Here is a 21127-nt window from a genome sequence, read left to right as displayed (position 1 = left end):
AACATTTCGCCGTCTGCAAGCACATGTCAACTGTCGCGTCGTATAACTCTGACTGGTCTAAATCTGTTGTGTTGTGTTATCGCGTGAGCTTGGGCAGGATTACGAAGGGGAATGACTCGCCACGGGCGTTGAGCTTGCTCGCATTTTCTCCCTGTACACAATACCTTATATCGCAGCAGCAGAAACTAATGCTTGAACTAACATAAAAAATTAAGCAGACATGTAAAAAACGATATACAATAATATCTTCGTGTTAAACCATTTCTACATAATACCGAATTTAAATAATTTTCTTTAAGTAAAACACCTGACTACACTATTTTTTTTTCCTTCCCTGAAAGCTAGGGGGGGGGGGGCGGCACGCCCCCCCCCCCCTGCCCCCGGGTATGGGCGCCCTTGTAAATTTGTGTAGCATACTATACTTATAGCACCAAGCTCAGTAGTTAGGCACACACCTACATGCGACACATACTACATAAATTCGGTCCACACTCATATATTTTAAAAAAGGTACGATTCCCAGCTTTTACCACGGCAATCAAACCTGTTCATCCGAATGGCCTCCAATACGTGTTTGCTTTTTACATGTAGCATTTAAATCATACGCTAATTTTATATATAATGAAAAACTTAAATTTCTATTAAATACTTCAACTATTCGCAGGAACATGCTGGTTTTCATGTTGGAAGGCTAAAACCTTTTCGGAAATAATTTCTACATGTAAGAGGGCAGCTATGTATACTTAATGTACGAATATAAAGTGCAGTGAGGGTCAAAAAACAAATTGAAAGTTAGCAGATGGCTGATGGAATTTAAAGTAACATTTATTCCAGCACCGTTACTGTTTATTTCGGGAGGTTTTCGAGACCAGTCATTCAGATTTGTTACTTTTTCGTGACTTTCGTGACCCAGAGACAATCTGTATGTATACAGAGTGAGCTTGACTTCCGACTGATAAACTTCGGCTGCAGGTTAATCACGACAAAATACGTTGAAATTATGACTTATGGTCTAAAGTGCTTCCCAAGGACGGTGGTATACGTTTTTGAAGCTGGAGTTGAGCAAAATATTTATTGTAAATAATACAGAAAGTATTTAGGAGTGAACACTGAGTTTCTGGATTATGTTTAATTGAATTAAGTTCTACAAACCAGCGACTTTTATCGCTTATGCAAAATTATTGCATTGGAATAATCGGGGGTAACACCTTTATTTTTGACATACTTTTGTGACGTGTTACTGGACAAATTATTCCAATGAAATAATTTTTCAGTGGCAGTATAACTTCATTACACATAATTCAGACGCTCAGTGTTCAATCTTAAATATTTTAAGTAATAATTACAATAAAATTGTTATTCAGCTCCATTTGCAAAGACGCATTCCAGCTTTATGTAGAGATCGGTGCAAATTTCTATTTGGACAGTCATAAATTGTCGACATCTTCATCACTGGCATAATAATTATCATTATCATATTCAGCTCTGATGCCATACCGTTTACAATTCATTGAAATTAGAGCTTCAATAAAGAATTAGCTTTGGGTGCTTCCAAGGCCGTATATACAAATATAAGAGGTAGGTTTAAGGGGTTCGAACTCCTTCCATAAGCCCATTATATATTTTTGTTTATTTCGTTTTACATTTTCCCCGACAACCTCAAGAGCAATAATTCTAACTCTTAACGTGCTTAGCCTCAAAAGTCTTCAGTTCCCTCCCCATTCTTCATTCAATAAAACATATAGGCTAGCCGAATTAAATACAAAACTCTTGAAGGAGGTTCATCCTAGACTAAAGATACGATATAGACCGGGTCAAGTATTCTGCGCATGAGGCTAACACTGGTTTAACTTTTGCCAACAGAACCATGAAGTTATTAGTCTATGGAGTGGGGGTCTGTTCTGAAGTTGAAGTCAACTGGTTAGCAATTGGATACCAAAACCAACCGTAACTGTATAAACACTAATATGATATACATTTTTTAATAGCTTGAAATGAACTCGCTAGGAAGAATCGTAAATATGCCATCATTTAGTGAATATTGCTAAATAAACATAATACCAACACATCTGCCAGAAATTAGCATTAAACTTGATTATAACCATAATTTGTTTTGCTATGCAGATAGGGATCGTTCTCATTTCGACTTCAAGTATTAATATGGCAAAGATTGTATACACTAACTCCCTTACTTCTTACCTCCATGATCAGAACCGTCTAAATCAGATGTAAACATTTGACATGTGCGTTTGTTTACATCTAATACTTATTATTTGTTAAAATTATGAAACAGTAACTATAAGCAGAATAAAATAAAATTCTCCCGTAATAAAGTAATAAAAGACTGACAGCACTAAAACCGAGATAAACAAAGCGATACGATATTTCATAACCTCAACAACGCAGCTGCGTCCAGTCTACTGACAAATAGGCCGTCCAATTATGGATTCAAAACATGAACATATTTAGTATATTGGGGTCCGATATCGTCATATAAAATTAGTTTGAAAAATTAAAAACACCTTGCATGCAGATGTATTGCTTTTCACTCCTGATTAACTACTGGATCGAACACTTGACCATTGTCGTAACCAACGTATGTAGGCAAGAGTAAATATTTTGTTTTCAAACAAAAGGTTGGTAGGTAAGATCAATGACATTTGAGATACTACAAATTCGTTTAAATTTATTAATACTCGCCAAATTGGGTTTGTTTTATTTACACAGGGTTCTGGAAAACATTTTATTGATGAATGGGTTCGAGGTACAACAAAATGGCATGGTTTAGTGAATTAAAAACTAACTAAACATTGATGCAAAATTATTAAAACGCTGTCATTTTATTATTACGGCTTTAATGGCTAATGTTAACATTTATACTGCTAGTTTTTAATGATTTATACATCACAATTTCCCTGGAATTCATTGCCCTCACCACTATCAGTTTTTTTTTTAAGTAATATAATACAGTAGGATTTGATAAACGAGGTATTGCGGGGTGGTTAAGCTACTTCAGTATCAATCAAATATACAATTTTCGGATTTCTTTCTGATCAGCAGCAACTTTGAACATTTACCGCCATCAGAAAGTTCAAAAATTTTCCCTCGCCGACTTCCAGTACACCGCATGGCGCCATTGTGAAAAATTAACTGATGCGAACAGATGAGAAACTGTCTCATAGGTCAGAAAAATATATCTTATCAATTATGAACGCAACAAGTATTTGTTAAACACACACCTCACGTTTTCTCAACTATCCTGAACATATCCAGTTCGGTTAACCCATCTATTGCTGGTATGTTAATTAATTTTTGTGATGCTAATTACTTTTAGCAGTCCCCATTTTAGTCATTAACTAAAGATGACTATACTGTTTTTAATGTACTGTGCATGATTTCATCAATGAGTTTGATTTGCTCATATAATTATCAATATTAGGTGATGTAAACACTGCCATATGCTTTTGTTAACATTCGGAACTCAGGCCCAAACTTTAGTTAAATTTTTTATTTTATTTTGTAATCCCGATTTAAATCTTTAACTAAGTATGGCTAGACTGTTTTTCATATTTTGCGCATGATTTTATTAATGACTTTGAATTTCTCATATAATTATCAATATTAGGTGATGTAAACACTGCCATATGCGTTTGTTTACATTCGGTACTCAGACACAAACTTAAGTTAAAAATGTTAATACTGTAACATACTTTGATGTAATTTGCAATACATATTTAAACGTGTTAGTTATGAACTCAGAACACTTTCTGTAATGAAACTAGGGCATTTTATAACCTAAACAACGTGCTGTGTCTCGTTTTGTGACAATTCTATTAACGAATAGGCCATTCATTGTAATGCTCACTCTACTATATCCAGTCTACTATTTCAACGATCACTACGATTTCTAGTTTATAAAATCAACATATTTTACTGAAGAAATATGAGAGGTCGCTACTGAAAAGTATAAGAGCTAAAGAACACGACAAACTTCCAACATATCAACAATCAGTTTTAGTCACTTATAAATGAAAGCATAAATACGCGAGCTCATTGGTTTTATGTTTACACCGTAGTTGTGTGCTTCATGCTCGACGCACACCGTGTAAGTGAGAATGAGTACTAAGTTCTGATTGAATCAACGCGTCATTTTTTTCTTCCGAATAATAAATTCGTGATAACAGTACAAAAAAAAGTCTTTAAACGTGTTTTCAGAAAGCAAGTAAAAATAATATAAATGGGTATTTTATGCACCATGTTCCTAAAAATTTTTAATTTAATTTTTCTTTCAAAAATCTCACGACATAGCCAATTCCAATATGTGAAATAATTATTTTCCAGTACGTACGAACAAATATTTAATACACTGTACGTTAAGTAAGTACACTAAATACTCCGTGTTGTAAATATTTGAGTACTACATTCTGTTTGCCACGCCCACTCTTTCATTTGACAACTTCAAACTATGCACTTGCGCGCCATCTGTTATCGAGTTCAGCAAGCACCACAAAGTTTTGACACGCTCTAAAGTTTTGAAAGTTTACACACAGCTCTTCGAATGAAAGCATGATATCTAATTCTCACCATATTACATTAAACAACTGTAAATCAACTGCAATAGATACTATCTAAACTTTTTCAATCTCAAAACAAACCAAAACAATTTGTATTTAGAAAGATTAATAACAAATGCCATTTCACATTTCCCCAACATCTGTGAAATAAACTTATCTAAAAAAGCATGCAAAAGTGTTCTGGCAACCTATATACTTACCTTTAAAAGTTTTCGTTTCTTCGCACGCAAACGCTGGGCTAGAATTACTTCTCTGATGTAGAAAAGTTGTTGCACTAACCGAATCCGCATCACTGGTTTCAGCCATTTTCCGTTTACACGAAAACTTCCTTATTTGGAACAAAACTTAGTTCGGATTTTTAACGAAAGATCACGATCATAAAGTTGAAACTGAACAGCAACAAAGCCACTCTGTGGTTATGAATACTCCCGCTCTCTAGAATGTTAAGAAGTAAGTAAATTATTGGATATCGATTAGTTGGTATCGATCACAGTTTCGATGTGATACTCAACTCAACCGGTTAAAAATTTTTTTAAATTAACTTTACTGATAGCTTGCGTTGAAATTTAACTCTAGGCTATAATGCGAAGAAAGTAAATTAATTAGACATAACAGCACAATTTAAAATATACTAATTATTTATCCTCGTAAAAGTTTTTATTGTTTGCTGTCGACATCGATAGTACAGCACAGTGTTGAACTAAATATTTGGTTGAGCGATGTAAATTGTGAAATGTTTTGAAATTGTGTGGTTTGGAATGTCGATTCATGTGCGGCGAACTTCAGTATACTGATGGCTTATTACACAACATGGTTTGAAGAATCATTTACCGAATGTCAGGTGTAGAAATCATTCACCGAGATGTGGGTAAAACCGCAAGAGGTGTTACTTGCAAATGCATTGTGGCAAGTATTTCTGAAATTTTTGTTCGTTTGATAAGGTCGTAGTCTCTATCAGCTGATGTACATGGATTCAGATTGTTTGTTACATTGCGACGCACAGAGAATTAAAAGCCACTGTTAGGTGTGAAACAGAGTATAGATTGTTAATATGTGTCGTGATAGTACCGAAATATATATTTCCTTGTAAGAGAGTAACTAAAATTGTCACCATTGTCATTCTGTTGACAAGCTGTCAAACACTAACCCAACTTGGCCTACGTTTGATTAATGAAGATGTGGGTGAAGCCACGAGAGCTTCTTCATGTCAACACCCTTTGGCAAGTATTATACTTGCAACTATTCATTTTAATTTACGTTTTACCAACATTTTTAATAGATTCATTTGATTGCATGATACTTGCATCTCTGTTGATTAGCTTGGTTTGCTTTTGAGTTTAAAATGGGACTAATTGAGGAGAGTTGCAATTTGTTTAAAGTAATAAAAAGTAATTTGACCTTAGGTAACTAAAAAAAAATAAAAAAAAGAATTGCCCATGAATCTGTAACTTAAGATTTGCAACAGTAAAGTGAACATGAATATTTGGATAACTATATGATTCAAATAACTGACAAAAATGCCCCTCCATAAAACTATTTTAGTAGCCCACTACACTATACAATGGTTTAATATATTAATTTATTTAAAAAAAAGTTTGAGTAGAATAAAAAAATATTTAAAATAATAATTCTTACAAAAAATATTGACATAGCTAACACTTCCACCACTGCTACCTGATTTTTCTTTTATTCTTAATCTATTTTAACATAACTTCTTAACATATACAAACAAATCTAACCTAGGATGGGTAAATTATAGGGGACACGCTTACGTTTAAGGCTTGGTCTAACATGCCATGTTGATTTTTTTTTGTCATTACTTGATTTGATTGATTTTTTTTTTATTAATTCAAGGGCTATAATTGTGGTAGAAAATTGCACAATTTGTAATTATTACAATGACTTACGTGACATTTTATCCCACTATATTACAGTAAGTGAATACATGTTGAAAATATTGGTAACAGAACAACAAATGCAATGGAAGTATAGAGTTAAAATTTAAGAAATATTCCTAAAATTAAAATAATGATGAAAAAATGAAGAAAAAAAAATCAACATAGTGTGTGAGATCGAATGAGTGAATCATGTGGAAATTTTTTTGTCGCTGCAGATAAAAACTTTGTAGGTTAAAGTTGGGGAGTTTGGGAGGTTATACATATTGCATTTTAAACCAACTTTTCTAGAAAACTCATAGTGGCAAAATGAAATTTGTACCGTACTGTTTGTACTATTTTACTAATTTTATGTAATATTTTTATAATTATTTCAAGCTTTTTAAAAATATTAATTCTTTTAAAATCTTAATATTCATAACACTTAATGATCAAGTATTATATGAGAGATTTTTAAAGTGTATGTGCATAGGGACAGGTAAAAATAATAATATATAATAATACACACACATACAAGTGTGCATATTTGTGTTTTCAGCTGTAGCTGCACTTATACGGCATCTAGCATATGGGTAGCCTAAGGTTCAAATTAGTGTGTTTTCATGTCTGATTATTATTTCTATATATATAAAGCATTCAGTAGGTATATCTACTTACCTAAAGTTTGTGTTTACTAATAATCAGAAAACCCACTATTTTGAAAACAAGAAAATATTTTTTACTAAAACAAATATAATAAATAGGAACTGATGTTTGCAAATACTAGCATTCAAGAGCACAAACAACAAATGTTTACTTTGAAATCACAAATATAAGTTCATAGTGACAAAAAAAGACCTCAATACTATTACAATGGCTAATGGTATGTATTAAAAAAAATTAACTTAATCAACAAAATAGTAGATACTGTATTTACTGTTTTCATCTAAATATGCTATTTACCAGGGCCGCTGAGCGGGAGGGGCAAAAGGGGCAAATGCCCAGGGGCCCGGGCACCCGGCTGGGAAGTGGAAAATAAATGGCTGGAAAAACATTTTTCCCCTGCTATTAAAACATCTTGTACTACATATATATATAATGTGTGTTCCTGAAACTACAGTCGATAACCAATAACCTAACCGAGCAGTACTTGTATCATTTAGTTCACACCAAAATACTTGCATAGTAGCAGAAATGGGAACGCCAGGTACGAGCACAATAGGTTTGCTTGGTCCCGTACACCCCTCCACTTGGGGCCAATGCCATTTAGACTCACCCTTCTGAAGTAAAGAATGCGGTGATGGGCCCTGGCTGGAGGGGGTGTCATGGAGGGTGGTAGAATGTTGACGTTGATGGGTTTTGGAGGGGGGGGGATGTGGGGAGGGAGCAACATTTGCTAGCAGGACTCTGCGATGTCGTTTCTCTTTCTCTCCCCTCCCCCTTACCTTTATCATTCCGAATTCCGAATTTTCCAAAGTTCTTCAGGCAGTATAGTACCGCAGTTTAGACGCGCTGAGAGTGCATAGTTTAAAATGTGTAAATGTTTTAGTGGCGAAGTTTAATGTTTATAAATAAATCTAAAAAATGTTCAATGCATTTAAAGTGTCATTAAAACATTATCGGAAGGTGTGGGAATATAACTCTTACTTATGATTTCATCATTGGTCGGCTGCTACGAGTACTAGTGTTATGAGAAAGACCTTCTGCTATTGTGAATACTTGTAGTTGTGGCTGCGAGGTTCCACTATGGAACATTATAAGCATAAATCGGGGGCTCAGAAGCGCAAGGAACTAGGGAAGAAATCAGAGGTTAGTAAAAGAGGCAGTATAACCTTGTTTGATGTTGGTGTTAAAGTGAATCCACAGTCACAGCTGAAAACTCTAGACTGTGGTGAAAAAGAAGAGTTTGTTGAGTTTGTTGTTCCTGACAGAATGGTTTCCGAAGAAGTAGGCAGTGAAGTTGATTTGTCTCCTTCAAAATGTGAAAATATTGTTTTTCCTGATTGTAATGGTTTGAAAGCAGTAATATGTACAGTTGATTTAGGCCTACCTTCAGAATGTGAAAAAAAATATTGTGTTATCTAAGCCATTGCCAGCAAGATCAGATCGGCAAGTGTCTCCCGACCTTGGGAAATTAAAGAGTGGGTACTTAAATGCACATATTGTTGAAAATATTGTTCGTAAAGGGCTCCCTAAAATGCCTGACGACTTTCCAAATGAAGGGAAACGAGCATTTCTCAGAACAGTTTTATTTTCTAAACATAAGAATGGGAAAAGTTTTCCGAGACTGGCTTGTGTGGAGTGAAACAAGCATGTCACTGTTTTGTTTTCCTTGTAAATTATTTAGTTGCAGCTCTGATGTCCCCGAATCTCGAAAATCCGTTTTGTGTAGTGACGAAGGGTGGAAACAAGAGTATTCATGGCGCAAGCTGTATGATAAATTGCCGTCTCATGAAGTGAGTGCTCGCCATAAGCAATGCTATATTAAATAGAGAAAACTTGAAAGCCGACTCAACAAAGGAACTGACATACTTGCTCAATTGAATACTGAAATAGGTTTGAAATTAAAATATTGAAGGGATCTATTTCACAGGGTATTGTCCGTAGTTCTGTTTCTTGGTGAGAGAGGCCTTGCATTTAGGTGCATTTCTAGCAAAATTGGAGATTCCAATAATGGAAACTTTTTAGGAGTTATTAGCTCAGTACGACCCACTGGTAAGAGAGCACATTACTAAAGTACAGAATGCTCAAAGAGACGGGAAAAGGCTACAAGCTCACAAAATGAATTTATTGAGACTTGTAGTGCCAGGGTTCTTCAAGCAATACTTGCAGAGAGAGAAAAATCAAAATATTTTGCGTTGCTAGTAGATGCGACGCCAGATGCAGCACATACTGAGCAGACAACTTTCGTTTAAAGATATGTGTTAGATTGTGATTCATCATTTATGATAGTGGAGAGATTTTTGAGTTTTGTGTCATGCAATAAAAAAAACAGGATGAGACATTTCAAATTTGATCATTGGTGAGCTGGAAAAACATAAAATTCCTTTGGCTGACTGCAGGGGACAAGGCTATGACAACGGCACCAACATGTCTGGCATATACAATGGTGCACAAGCTATCATTTGTGAACTGAATAAGCTTGCTATATTTTCAAACTGTGGTGCACATAGCCTAAATTTGTGTGGCTTGAATGCTGCTGAGTTTGTCAAGATGTTATCACGTTTTTCGGAATGGTCCAAAAAGTTTATAATTTCTTTTCTCGTAGCCCACAGCGATGGGAGGTATTGCAGAAAGAAATTGGTTGTTCCTTGCATAGCCTTTCTAGAACAAGATGGTCTGCTCGAGTAGATAGTGTCAAACCATTTGCTAAACATTTGCCCCTTATCAAGTGTGCACTAAATAAATGCGAAGAAATGAATCTATCAGCTGAATGTAAAACGAAAATTATGAGATTTTCACAATATCTCAAGTCCTTCAAATGTATTTTAATGGCTACAGTTTGGTTGGAAATACTCGTAGCAATTGACTTCAGAAACAAAGTTTTACAAGCCTGAGATGCGACTCTCGATGTAGAAGTCGCAAATATCAACAATCTGATTGAAGAACTGAAGGAGCTTCGTGATCAATGGAACGGTCTTCTAATCAAAGCAAGGTTAGTAGCCGAGGCTATGGCTACTGATCTTCCGACCAATACTGATTTTAAGGAGAGAAGAATGAAGAAAAGAAAATGTTTCCATGATGAAATCAAAGTAGATGAGTCAATGTCTCTGATGAATGAGAACGAGACACTTGGAGAACAGGAATTCAGAGTGAATGTTTTTTACAATCTTATTGACTCAGTTGTTAGTGGACTGACTGTACGATTCACTGTCGCCAGAGAAGTTAGCTGTATGTTTAAATGTTTGAGCACTACCTGGATATGGATGACCAAGACATTGAACATATGTGCATGAAGCTGTATGAAAAATATTCCGAGGACATAAATATCGAGATATCTGATGAAATGAAACATTTAAAATCAATTCATGTTTCAAATATTGGTCCAAACCAGTTGAAACCAATCCAGCTTTTAAACACACTACGGAGATTAAAATTGTATAGTTTATTTCCAAACGTGTGTATCGCTGTTCGAGTGTTCTGCACAATTACCGTGACAGTTGCTGAAGCCGAAAGGTCCTTCAGCAAAATGAAGGAAATAAAAAATGTACATCGCTCAAGCATGTCTCAGGAAAGGATAAGTGGGCTTACCTTGCTTGCCTTTGAGCCTGATCTAGCTCGGTCATTGAACTACGACGATGTAATTAACGATTTTGCTTTGTAATAGGCACGGAAAACAGATTTGTTGTGATTACTTCTGAACTATTTAATTGTTTGTAAATCAATATTATTGAGTAGCATAATCCTTTTAAATTATATTTTTGAAATTTTAAATAATATACTACAGTGTATGATTATTCGGAATGTAGTGATTTGATATGAAGTAATGACTGTTCTGTTGTAAAACATTTTGAAGTGTTATTAAATTTAGACATTTTTATATAGTACCTATATGACATTTGAATTGTTATGTTTTAGTAGGATGTTATTTAAAATACATAATATGTATTACAAATTTTTCAATGTAATGAACGTGGTTCAATGTGTTTGATGATTTTGAACTAATAAAATTTATTATTACTTTAAATTATTTTAATAATATTTATATTCAGAAGAAATTATTATACTTATGTATTTGAAACACTCATATAATAATGCAATTTCTGATTACCATGTAAGATTTTTTTGGTTTTTTTAGCAATATATACATCAAAATTAATTATTATTTGTATTTTATTGGGATTAACAATGTAAAAGTGCACTGAGATAATACATGCAAATGCTCTCTTTTTTTTGCGTAACTAGGAAATCGTTATGTATGTTCAAATGAAGGATGCAATTTTACGATACCATATATATTTATGGTATACGTAGTACGTAGTAGTGGTATGCAAAAAAAAAAGGAAGGGGGGCCTACTACCCCAGCTGCCCAGGGGCCCACAAATTCTCTCAGCAGCCCTGCTATTTACTCATCTATAAACAAAAAGATGTAAAAATAAATGTTACTCTATGTTCTCTCAGTGTGACAGGGATTTTTCCTTTTGGAATTAGATAATACGACTGACTTCAGTGAAGATTTTTTAAATGAAAAAAGCGAGATTTATTGTAGAATGCGGCAAGGACACTTCATCATACTAGGCACAGGACTCGCACTGTTAAAACTATCATTAGGCCACTTGTTATTCTTAGCCCCACAATGAAGTAAAATTTAAATATATTTTATTGTCTCATGTTATTTCAAGTAACCCATGCTAATTAATTAATTTTTATAAATTTTAATTTCATGTGACATTGAGACTATTATATACAAATTTGTAGGCAAACACATTTCACAATAATCAGGAAGGAACCAATTATGAAATGTAAATTTTGAAAACCACCGGAAACTGAAATCAGGATGGTCGAATAGCTTCCTGAATGCAATTTCATTGTTTTGCCACTGTGCTATCTAACGCAGTATGTTGGTATTTACTTATAGAGGATCTCACTCTTAGTTTGCGGTACAGATACTACTAGGCGACATAGATTAGTTATATTTCACTAATTGCTCATATGGTTTATTTACAATAATAGTTTTAATTTATATACCATAATAAATTTTTTTAAGTTTTTTAAAATTGTAATATTTTTCAATCTTTTTAATATATAAAATATTGTTTATTGATTGTACGAGTATAATTGCAGTTGTAAGTTATTCATTCTGAAAATGATAATTCAATCCTGTACGACAGTTATGTCACACGAGAAACTGTTTGCTACTATTAATTCTGGCATTCCATTAAGTCATTAGCAATGCTCGAACAGAACCAAAATGTTAATATTAAATTATATAAAAAAATTTCTCTTTACATCATACCTACAATAATTCAGATTTTTATTTTTTTTTTCAAAATTTTTCATGATGCTACAGAAATGTAATTTTTGTGAAACGTTAAATTTTTGTCTAAATTTTTTGTGCTTTATATCTTATCGGGCAACAGTGCACACCGAAATAAGGATAGTGCTTATGGCTTAAATTGTGTAATGGAAAGAGAGAGTGAATGTTCATTATGATGCACTCTGTAAACTAGGTTGAGACATACCTACTATATAAGTGCATCAAACATTACCAAAATTATAATTTAAAATTTATAGCTGAAAACAAAGAGATAAAAATAAACAGTGTATATGTAACTGCGAACATTACCTTCATTTTATTATGTAGACCAAGGGTAGGGTGGAGGGCTTAAAGGTATCTCAGATAGTGTTGAAAAACAATTCTAGAGAGATAGGTAGTGGCCAGCCATTTTTGAAAGAAAACTTTAAGACTGTAAACTCAGTAACTGAAAACCATCTAATGGAAGAGTTTTTTGGTGAATGGGAAGGGGCGTATCACACTCATTGTCAATAGTTGTGGTGTGATGCCTCCCATATGTTGGGAGACAGCAACTTTAATGTCCAGCTGAGAGGTGGTAAATTTTTAACTTAAAAATATTTCAAAATGATTAAATTTTTATATGAGCAGCAAAACCTTCGTAGGCCGAGCGCTAAAGCTGTAACAGCATTATGTAAAGGTGAACAAAACAAATTAATTGGGCAACGTATAAAGACTGATTAATTATGCACAGTATAAACATATAAATATATTAGTAAATTCAATAAATACTGAAACAGCTGAGTTACAAATCATAAAGAGGCTTCCTGAATATTTAGTCCACAAAAGACAATGCACCATATTTTAAAAATCAACCTAAAGCTCCTTTTTGCATGATAAATTATTACTGTTAAAACCAAAGCAGATATTTAAAAAAAAAATTAATGATTGGCTTAAAATTAGGTTGATTAACATTGCTATATCAAAAAGAGTAAAAACCACTTCTTTATAAATTTATATTCTACATAAAAGATTACATGAAAATATTTCAATCCTAAAAAATAGATGCAAAAATATCCATTCAACAAAATTAGCCTCATCGTAAACATTGCCAAAAACAAAGACCAAATATTTTTCAAGTGTCTGTACTCCAGTGAACTATCAGCCAATGGATTGATGTAGTGAAACTAAAAAAAATACGCCAATTTTTGGACTTTTTACAGATTATTAGTTCAGTCCACAAACTTAATGCAACATGCAAAATTTGCAGGCAGAAGTGCTATCCATCTTAAATGCCTTAATTAAAAATGCAGTACTGAAAATAAATTAAAGTTATTTTTTAGTAATTGTCTATAAATGTGGACAAAAATAGGTAGATAAAAATTTCATCACAGCTAACCTTTGACATTACTATTTACATGCAAGTTCAGATTGGGCTTTCACAATCATTTCTCTCATACCTTTCAGAAATAAATTGCAAACTATACACCAAACATTTCTTTGACAACCAACACTGCCATAGTCGTAACTAAACAACAGTTAGTTTTTGTAAATAAAATATTCAGGCCAAGGAAAACAAAAAAATTTCATTGGCTACTATGACAAAAAAGGTTCAAGTGTTGTTAATGTGAACAAGTTCCCAAAAATAATTAAGTTCAAATCCTTTCAGAACATAAAACTTCCAACACTTAGTATAGGTGGGTAAGTTGATCTGCATTATCATCTAGCACGGCATGGGCCAACATGGTAGCTGTGGAAGTTCATACACCTTGAAGCGTAGAATTAGCAGCCACGCAGCCCGGCTGGCTGCCACGAACCCCGCCCAGTCTCGCAGTATAGATGCTAGTCCATGATGTCGATAGCCCGTGTACTCCTCCGCCAAACAAAAGCAAGTCACGTTTTTCATTGTCCAAGTGCCCGTAGCTGAACTGTCTGCGGTGAGGCCTTGCATCGATGATCAACGCAAAACTCCTCGTGGCACACCCGAAAACCAGTTAAAAATCAAGACACTCAGTAATTTCCAATATTTTATTTTGTGTGTAGAAAGAATGTGAAATTGTTTTACTAAATTTGAACCTGGCTATTTACAAAATTAGATTATTTCAGCCAATCACCTTTACAAAGAATAAAATTGTATAAAGTCATTCAAATTTACAAATAATTGTAGGCACATGTAAATGGTAAATAATTTACAAAAATTACAATTTCTCCAAACAACCATAGCAGATGATAAATTTAATTTTAACCAGAAACTTCTAAATTTTCATTGTAACATTATTAAATTTAATGTACATTTAAACCCTGGGTTTAATCTCAATTCAGGTATGACATCATTTATGAGCATTAAGTCAGTTAAAATATTTTTGGAGCATACTATAATCCTATAGATTCCTTTGTGTTAAGCCTCTGTGCATGTTAGAACAACTTATATTTAATGAACTAAATGAAAGTTTTTTTTTTTTCATATTGATATTATTTTAAGTATTAATACCCCACCCTAACTCTCTTTGCTTGATTTTATAATTGGAAAAAAAAGGATCATATATGATTAATGAATGAAAATGTTTATGTATTAATGGTTAGTGCATGGTAATAATTGTGTAGCTGGCTGTAGTAGATATGCTTACATTTTCTTACATAAATTTTATGGACTGCCAGATTTTTATCTCATTTTATAGCACCCCTTTTCTTTAGCTGTATATTGATGTTGGTGGCAACATTTTACTTAATATTTCCTATAGAAATGTCCAGGTTGACTTTTGGTACTCTCTTGATAACTTGAGTTTTGCCCTTGTTTGCATGACGGAAATTAGTATGTATCCAATAAGCTAAATTGTGTTAAAAGATTTTCCATAACATTTACAAACTTAATAAATATTTGGTAAGTTAGGCAAAGATGTTCAACTGTATTTTAGAAAGTATTTATTTTAGTTAGTTATTTATTCGGAGGCAGAAATTTAAAAAAAAATATCCGAGTGATTTTTTTCAGTACTCACTAGTGATGTGTAATCATCTAACCCCCTGGTAACAAGCAAATTCATGTGTTCTCATGTTGTTCATTTTGCAAATAAACTTATAGTTGGTATGAAACTTTAACACAAAATTTAACGTAGAATTATTAAAAATAATGCCGAGTGTAATAAATATACTGACAAAATATTTACTTTTCAAGTATGCCAATCACACACATACTTTCTGTGTCTGCCTCAAGAATTCTTTGCCTGAATCATAAACATTGCTTGCCACCATCACTCTCAGATAGCAGCACAAAATGGACATAAATTTTAAACTATTAGAAATGGCTTCGATAAAAGTGAAATAGGCTTTAAAAAAATCCTAAATGGCTTTGGACCTGATTTTTGACAAGAAATTATATTAAAATACCACCCATTTAGTTAAATATCACCAAACAGTTAATACTATAAAGTTTCCACAACATATTAGAAGTAATATTATAAAGTTTCTATACTTTAGAAGTTATACTTATATGGCAATACTAAAATAATAATTTACAATTTAAAACACATGTTAACACTGATATGTTTGTAAATTTGTTTTTGCTTAAACAACAAAAATCTGTGTGAAAAGAATTCCTACAAACAAACCTTAGATAACCTTATTGATCTGATACAACATTATTATTAATATTATAATATTTTATTTTATGTTACTAAAAAATTTAAAAAATAAGTTTTTTTCTTGTGACAGGGTTTGACTACGTCAAAAATTCGCCCTTGAGCTTAAGTGTGCCCTCTACCGCTGTGCTACCGAGCCTATTGAGACTTGAGAAGGAGAATAATTATCATCATTGTATTGCCAGTTTTCATACATATTTTAAAACTTGTGATTACTTTTTCTCTGACTATTTTAGTGTACCAAATATATCCCAAGGTAGTTTCATCATCATAAAGTTTCATTTTACACACCAATACAATTTGGAAGTGCCTTAATGTTTACGGAAGCGCCATCTTGATGATTTCGGCACCATAGTTACACATTTGACTTCCTTTCTATTCACAAAATTACTCCTACCAAATACAGAGAGCTAAGATGTTTAGACATCAAAAGGGTGTGACAAATAGCTAGATAATTATATACGTAATGTCAAATTTAATTTTTGGTTGAAACAAATGTGTTATTAACTAGCTAGTAGTACGTACATTTTAAAATTCTTATTTGATTAAATGTACAAACTTTAACTTTTATTATACAATATTTGGTTATTTTCGAAACCAGCACTAATATAACATTTTATCTAATGCTAATCAACAGTTGTTATTATCGTAATAATAAAATTTGAAAATTTAATATATGCACGTGCTTGTATAAATGCATGTTGCCTATTTTCCTGCTTGTGTGTGTGTATTATTTTTATATTATTAATTAAAATGGGTTTGGTGTCTATCAAAGAACCTGAGAAATATTGATTGCAATTAATATGTTTTCTCTTAAGGTGTGTTTAGTTTGCAAAACTAATTGGCAAAAGTTACTAGATCTTACTCAAATTTATTTTAATGGAAAGGGCAATTGTGTGAGTGGTTATAAGTTGCAAACCTTGGGAATATTGACATTGTGAAAGGTTGGTAAGATATCTACGTACAACAGGATATAAATGTTGAAATTTTAATGTTCTTGTGTTGAAATGTATTGTATACAAGCTGAGCCTGCGACTTCGTTAGCATTGACAGAATTATTCACACAAGTTATTTATATACAAAACATAGGAATAATTATTTTAGACCAACAACTCAAAAAATCCACGACACAACTTATTGAATAGGATTATTTATTAATTGAAAAATCAATAGTTTGTAATTTTTTAGTTATTGGAGTGGGATTTATTTATCAATTACCAACAGTCTCATTTTTGTTGTTAATTTTGACTTTATGCCCAAAAGTGAAGTAATGATAATTGATGATAGATTATTCAATATAAATAAATAAAATCAAAGTGTATGTATGTGATTTTTAATTATTACATATTAAACATTTTTCAAGTTAGCAAATTAGATATCCAAACCAAATCAAAAATTTGCCTGTCTGTACAAATGATTTAATTTAAAAAATAACTGGTGAGGCTATTGATATTATAGATATAAATAGTACCGCAGGATTAAAGTAGTTATTATTTTATTGTTACATCTTGAATGGTTCTGAAGGTATGAGGATAACTGTATAGGTACCAAATATTGATTCCCATGCATCATTAAAATTCAGAGTTACAACTTTACTGCATTTTATTTTATATATATATATATATATATATATATATATATATATATATATATATATATATATATATATATATATATATATATATATATATATATATATATATATATATATATATATATATATATATATATATATACACACACACTGTGTGTATGTTAATAAACAGATTGGTTTAAAATACTTTTTTTCATATTTAGATTGACACAGAACACTACAAATAAAAATATTACATTATGGTATATAGTATTGTAGCAACACAAAACTCTAAATCCACGATTTTGCAGGTTTTTCGTTGGCGGATATACAGAAAGACTATCTGCTTTTATGTTTAAATCTAGTTGAGCTTGCCACTTCATTCACTGGGACAATAATAATTATTCAGATTTATTTAGATCACAAAAACTGAAAACTTCAGACTATCTTAAGAAAAAAAAAAGAAAAGGAAACGTTTAACCATAAAACTCTTGTCAGTCATGAAAGCATTCTGTGCACTTTGTACCCATGCACGGTATTGCTATGTGTAGCAGTTTTACAATTATTTACTTGTCTATTTACATTCCTTAAAAATTGCCAAAATTCTGATTTTGTATTAATATCTCAAATATTATCATTTTCGAACTGATGATTTGATCAGTGGTTAGACACTAGTCCAGCCAATCAAAGGATGCATTAAACCAAGAATTTTCAGTCTGCCTATGTTATGTTTTACCAAGTGACTTCGGTGATGTATTGTTAGAAGTATTGTTTTAGAGGTGAAAGAACCGAAGTAATCTTGTATGTCTGCAACAGTCTGAACATGTGTTCCTCACCTTCTGACAGGGTGACAGAAATGGCCAACATGTACTTCCTCCTGCAGAGGAGGAAGGGCTACGGCAAAGACAAAGGGCTATCCTCGATACTCGTTGGCACCTGGGACAGCGTTTTCGACACAAAGCCTCCGCCGTTCCGCATCCTGCACCAGACCCCGTCCTCTGAAGTCTATTACGGTACGGCAGCTGGTCACCGCAACTTGTTCTAAGATGAGGTTCTTGCATGTTGATATTATTAACGTTAGAGCACAATGGAAACACCTGTGGTTGTCAAGTTAGGACTTAATTTTGGGACTTGTCACTTGTATCTTGATTTTCTTATTTTCTCAGTGAATTTATCATTTGTTCTTTACATAGGTCATACTAACTTTTAGCCCAGATTTAATTTTTTTTTAGTAATTTCTAATTACATGTTTAAAGGCTACATAACAATTTTATATGCTATTTCATCAATACCAGTTATACTCTTACTCTCTTTTATTGTTAATGTCACATTTTACCAATGTAAGATAACACCCACCAAGTCTGAATGTTTCTACTGACTCTTCATTTGCACAAGACGACTGTGCGAAAGGCGACAGGTGCATATTGTGACTTTTGTCTAGGGTATCTGTATTATAATGTAGATGTTTCAGAATATGTGTTGTAAAAGAAGTTTTGCCTTTGGAACAGAGGTTTGTGACACTTCTTACTAGAGCTTTCATTTCCATCTCGGAGATTATTATTTAGTTTTTATCTTTGTTTAGCTGATTATGTTGATAAGGTGTTCAGAAAAGCATTTAAAGTTTTTAACTGTTTTGAGTGATGCTTCTAAATAAATTAAACACACAGATGATTTTTTATAGATTTTTTTTTTAAAAAAAATTACTTTTTATTCTGTTATTTATTTATTTATTTATTTTATTTATTTAAATTTGTTACATGCCCACCGACAGTCTTGAGACTTTAGAGGTGGGCACGACACAAAACAAGTACAACACAAAACAAGTAAAAACAAACACTATCACAATAGAGACAGCACAGGATAAACACAAAACATGAGAACAGAAATGATATAAATACCAAAAGGACAAGATAACATGACACATTACTTAGCGAAATGTTAATTACATAATTATTAAACTATACACAAAATATAACATGTGAGTAGAGGACAAGTTAAAAGGATAAATTTTTAAGTTTAGACAATTGATTATTATTGTGATTCCTAACTAATCTGTATATTATGTCATTAAAGTTATGTAGAGTACAATATGTTTGGTATAAACGAGAATTAAATTGTGGTATTTTTAACCCAGTGGTTTCCAGGAGATAAGTACAGTTAATTTTAGCGTTAAAACAATTTTCAACAAACAGAGAATCTAAATATACTCTACGTGCACCAAGAGGAGTTAAAGCAGGTGAAGGAAGGTTTTTTAAGTTTATTAAATTAATTAATTTTGTTTGTATACTTTCTAGTTTATTTGCATCGGCCGACTTGATGTCATTCCAGATTACTGAACAATATTCTAATTTGGACCTTATTAAGGCAAAATACAGGGAGAGAATTGAGTCTGAATTGGTAGCATAAAAAGTAATAAATATGATCATAGCAAGGGTTTTGCGGGAAGACATGTATAAATAGTTTACATGATTATGGAAAAATAATTTAGAATCTAAAATAACACCAAGATCCTTAATTGTTGAACATTTCGTGATTACAGAGTTTTCTAAAATATAATCAAAATTAAGTGGTTGATATTTCCTTGTAAAGGATATAACAAATGTTTGGTGTTTATTTAGTGTAACCAGATTAAATTTACACCAATTGTTTACTTGGGAAATGTCATTTTGTAATAAAATACAGTCATTCTGTGTTATTATATTCCTAAATATTTTTAGATCATCGGCAAAAAGTACTCCTGTAGAATGGTTGAGAATTTGAGGTAGGTCGTTTATATATAAATTAAAAAGAAGAGGCGATAATGTACCTCCTTGAGGGACACCAGAAGAGATACTAAACAGGGAAGAATTGTGGTTATTAATTGTAACATAAAAACTTCTATTAGTTAAGTAATTAGAAAACCAGTTTGTAAAATTTTGAGTTAAACCAAAGTTAAATAATTTTTTAAGAAGTATAGAATTGTTCACAGTGTCAAAGGCCTTGGCTAAATCAAAATAACAGGCATCCACTTGCCCTCTGTTGGTAACCTCTCTGTGTATAGGATTTTAAAAAGTAAGCAAGTTAGTGATGGTCGATAAACCTTTCCTAAAACCATGCTGACTGTTCGATAAACTGTTCTTAAGCTGGAAATTTAAAAATCTAAAAATTATTTTTTCAAATATTTTAGAAAAACCATTGAGTAGAGAAATAGGCCTATAATTGTTAACATTCTGTTTAGAGCCTTTTTTGTGGATAGGTATCACCTTAGCAGTTTTCCATTTCTCCGGGAAAACAGAGGATTGTAAACTAAAATTAAAAATATGCAGCAAAAGAGGGACTAATAATTCAGAGCAGCCTTTTATAATGAAATTAGGTATGCCATCAGGACCAGTAGATTTGGATGATTTCAACGATTTTATGCCCCATAATACTAAACATTCTGAGATTGTGGGCACAGGAATAGATACTAAATGTATATTGTTTGTCACAGGTTGTTGGATACATGTAGAAGGTTCGTAGACACTGGAAAAGTATTTAGC

The 21127-nt window shown here is 32.5% G+C and overlaps 2 protein-coding genes across 5 annotated transcripts in view; one reads left to right on the top strand and one right to left on the bottom strand.

Annotated features, from left to right (window-relative positions):
- The window catches only part of LOC134530784 (phosphatase and actin regulator 1), a 519177-nt gene extending 514202 nt beyond the window's left edge, over positions 1–4975 (bottom strand). The window contains exon 1 of the mRNA XM_063365977.1: positions 4775–4975. Within this exon, the coding sequence (XP_063222047.1) occupies positions 4775–4880 (106 nt within the window). The 5' untranslated portion in view covers positions 4881–4975. The remainder of the gene's footprint in view (positions 1–4774) is intronic.
- The window catches only part of LOC134530783 (TBC1 domain family member 9), an 89455-nt gene continuing 73252 nt past the window's right edge, over positions 4925–21127 (top strand). For 2 of the 4 annotated variants that reach the window (XM_063365972.1, XM_063365974.1), the window contains exons 1-2: positions 5093–5480; positions 18456–18622. In XM_063365972.1, the coding sequence (XP_063222042.1) occupies positions 5437–5480; positions 18456–18622 (211 nt within the window). In that variant the 5' untranslated portion in view covers positions 5093–5436. The other 2 variants (XM_063365973.1, XM_063365971.1) reach the window with 2 other exon arrangements.

The sequence above is a fragment of the Bacillus rossius genome, chromosome 3 (genome assembly GCF_032445375.1).
Source record: "Bacillus rossius redtenbacheri isolate Brsri chromosome 3, Brsri_v3, whole genome shotgun sequence".
NCBI lineage: Eukaryota > Metazoa > Arthropoda > Insecta > Phasmatodea > Bacillidae > Bacillus > Bacillus rossius.
This window is presented reverse-complemented; position numbering and strand designations above follow the sequence as displayed.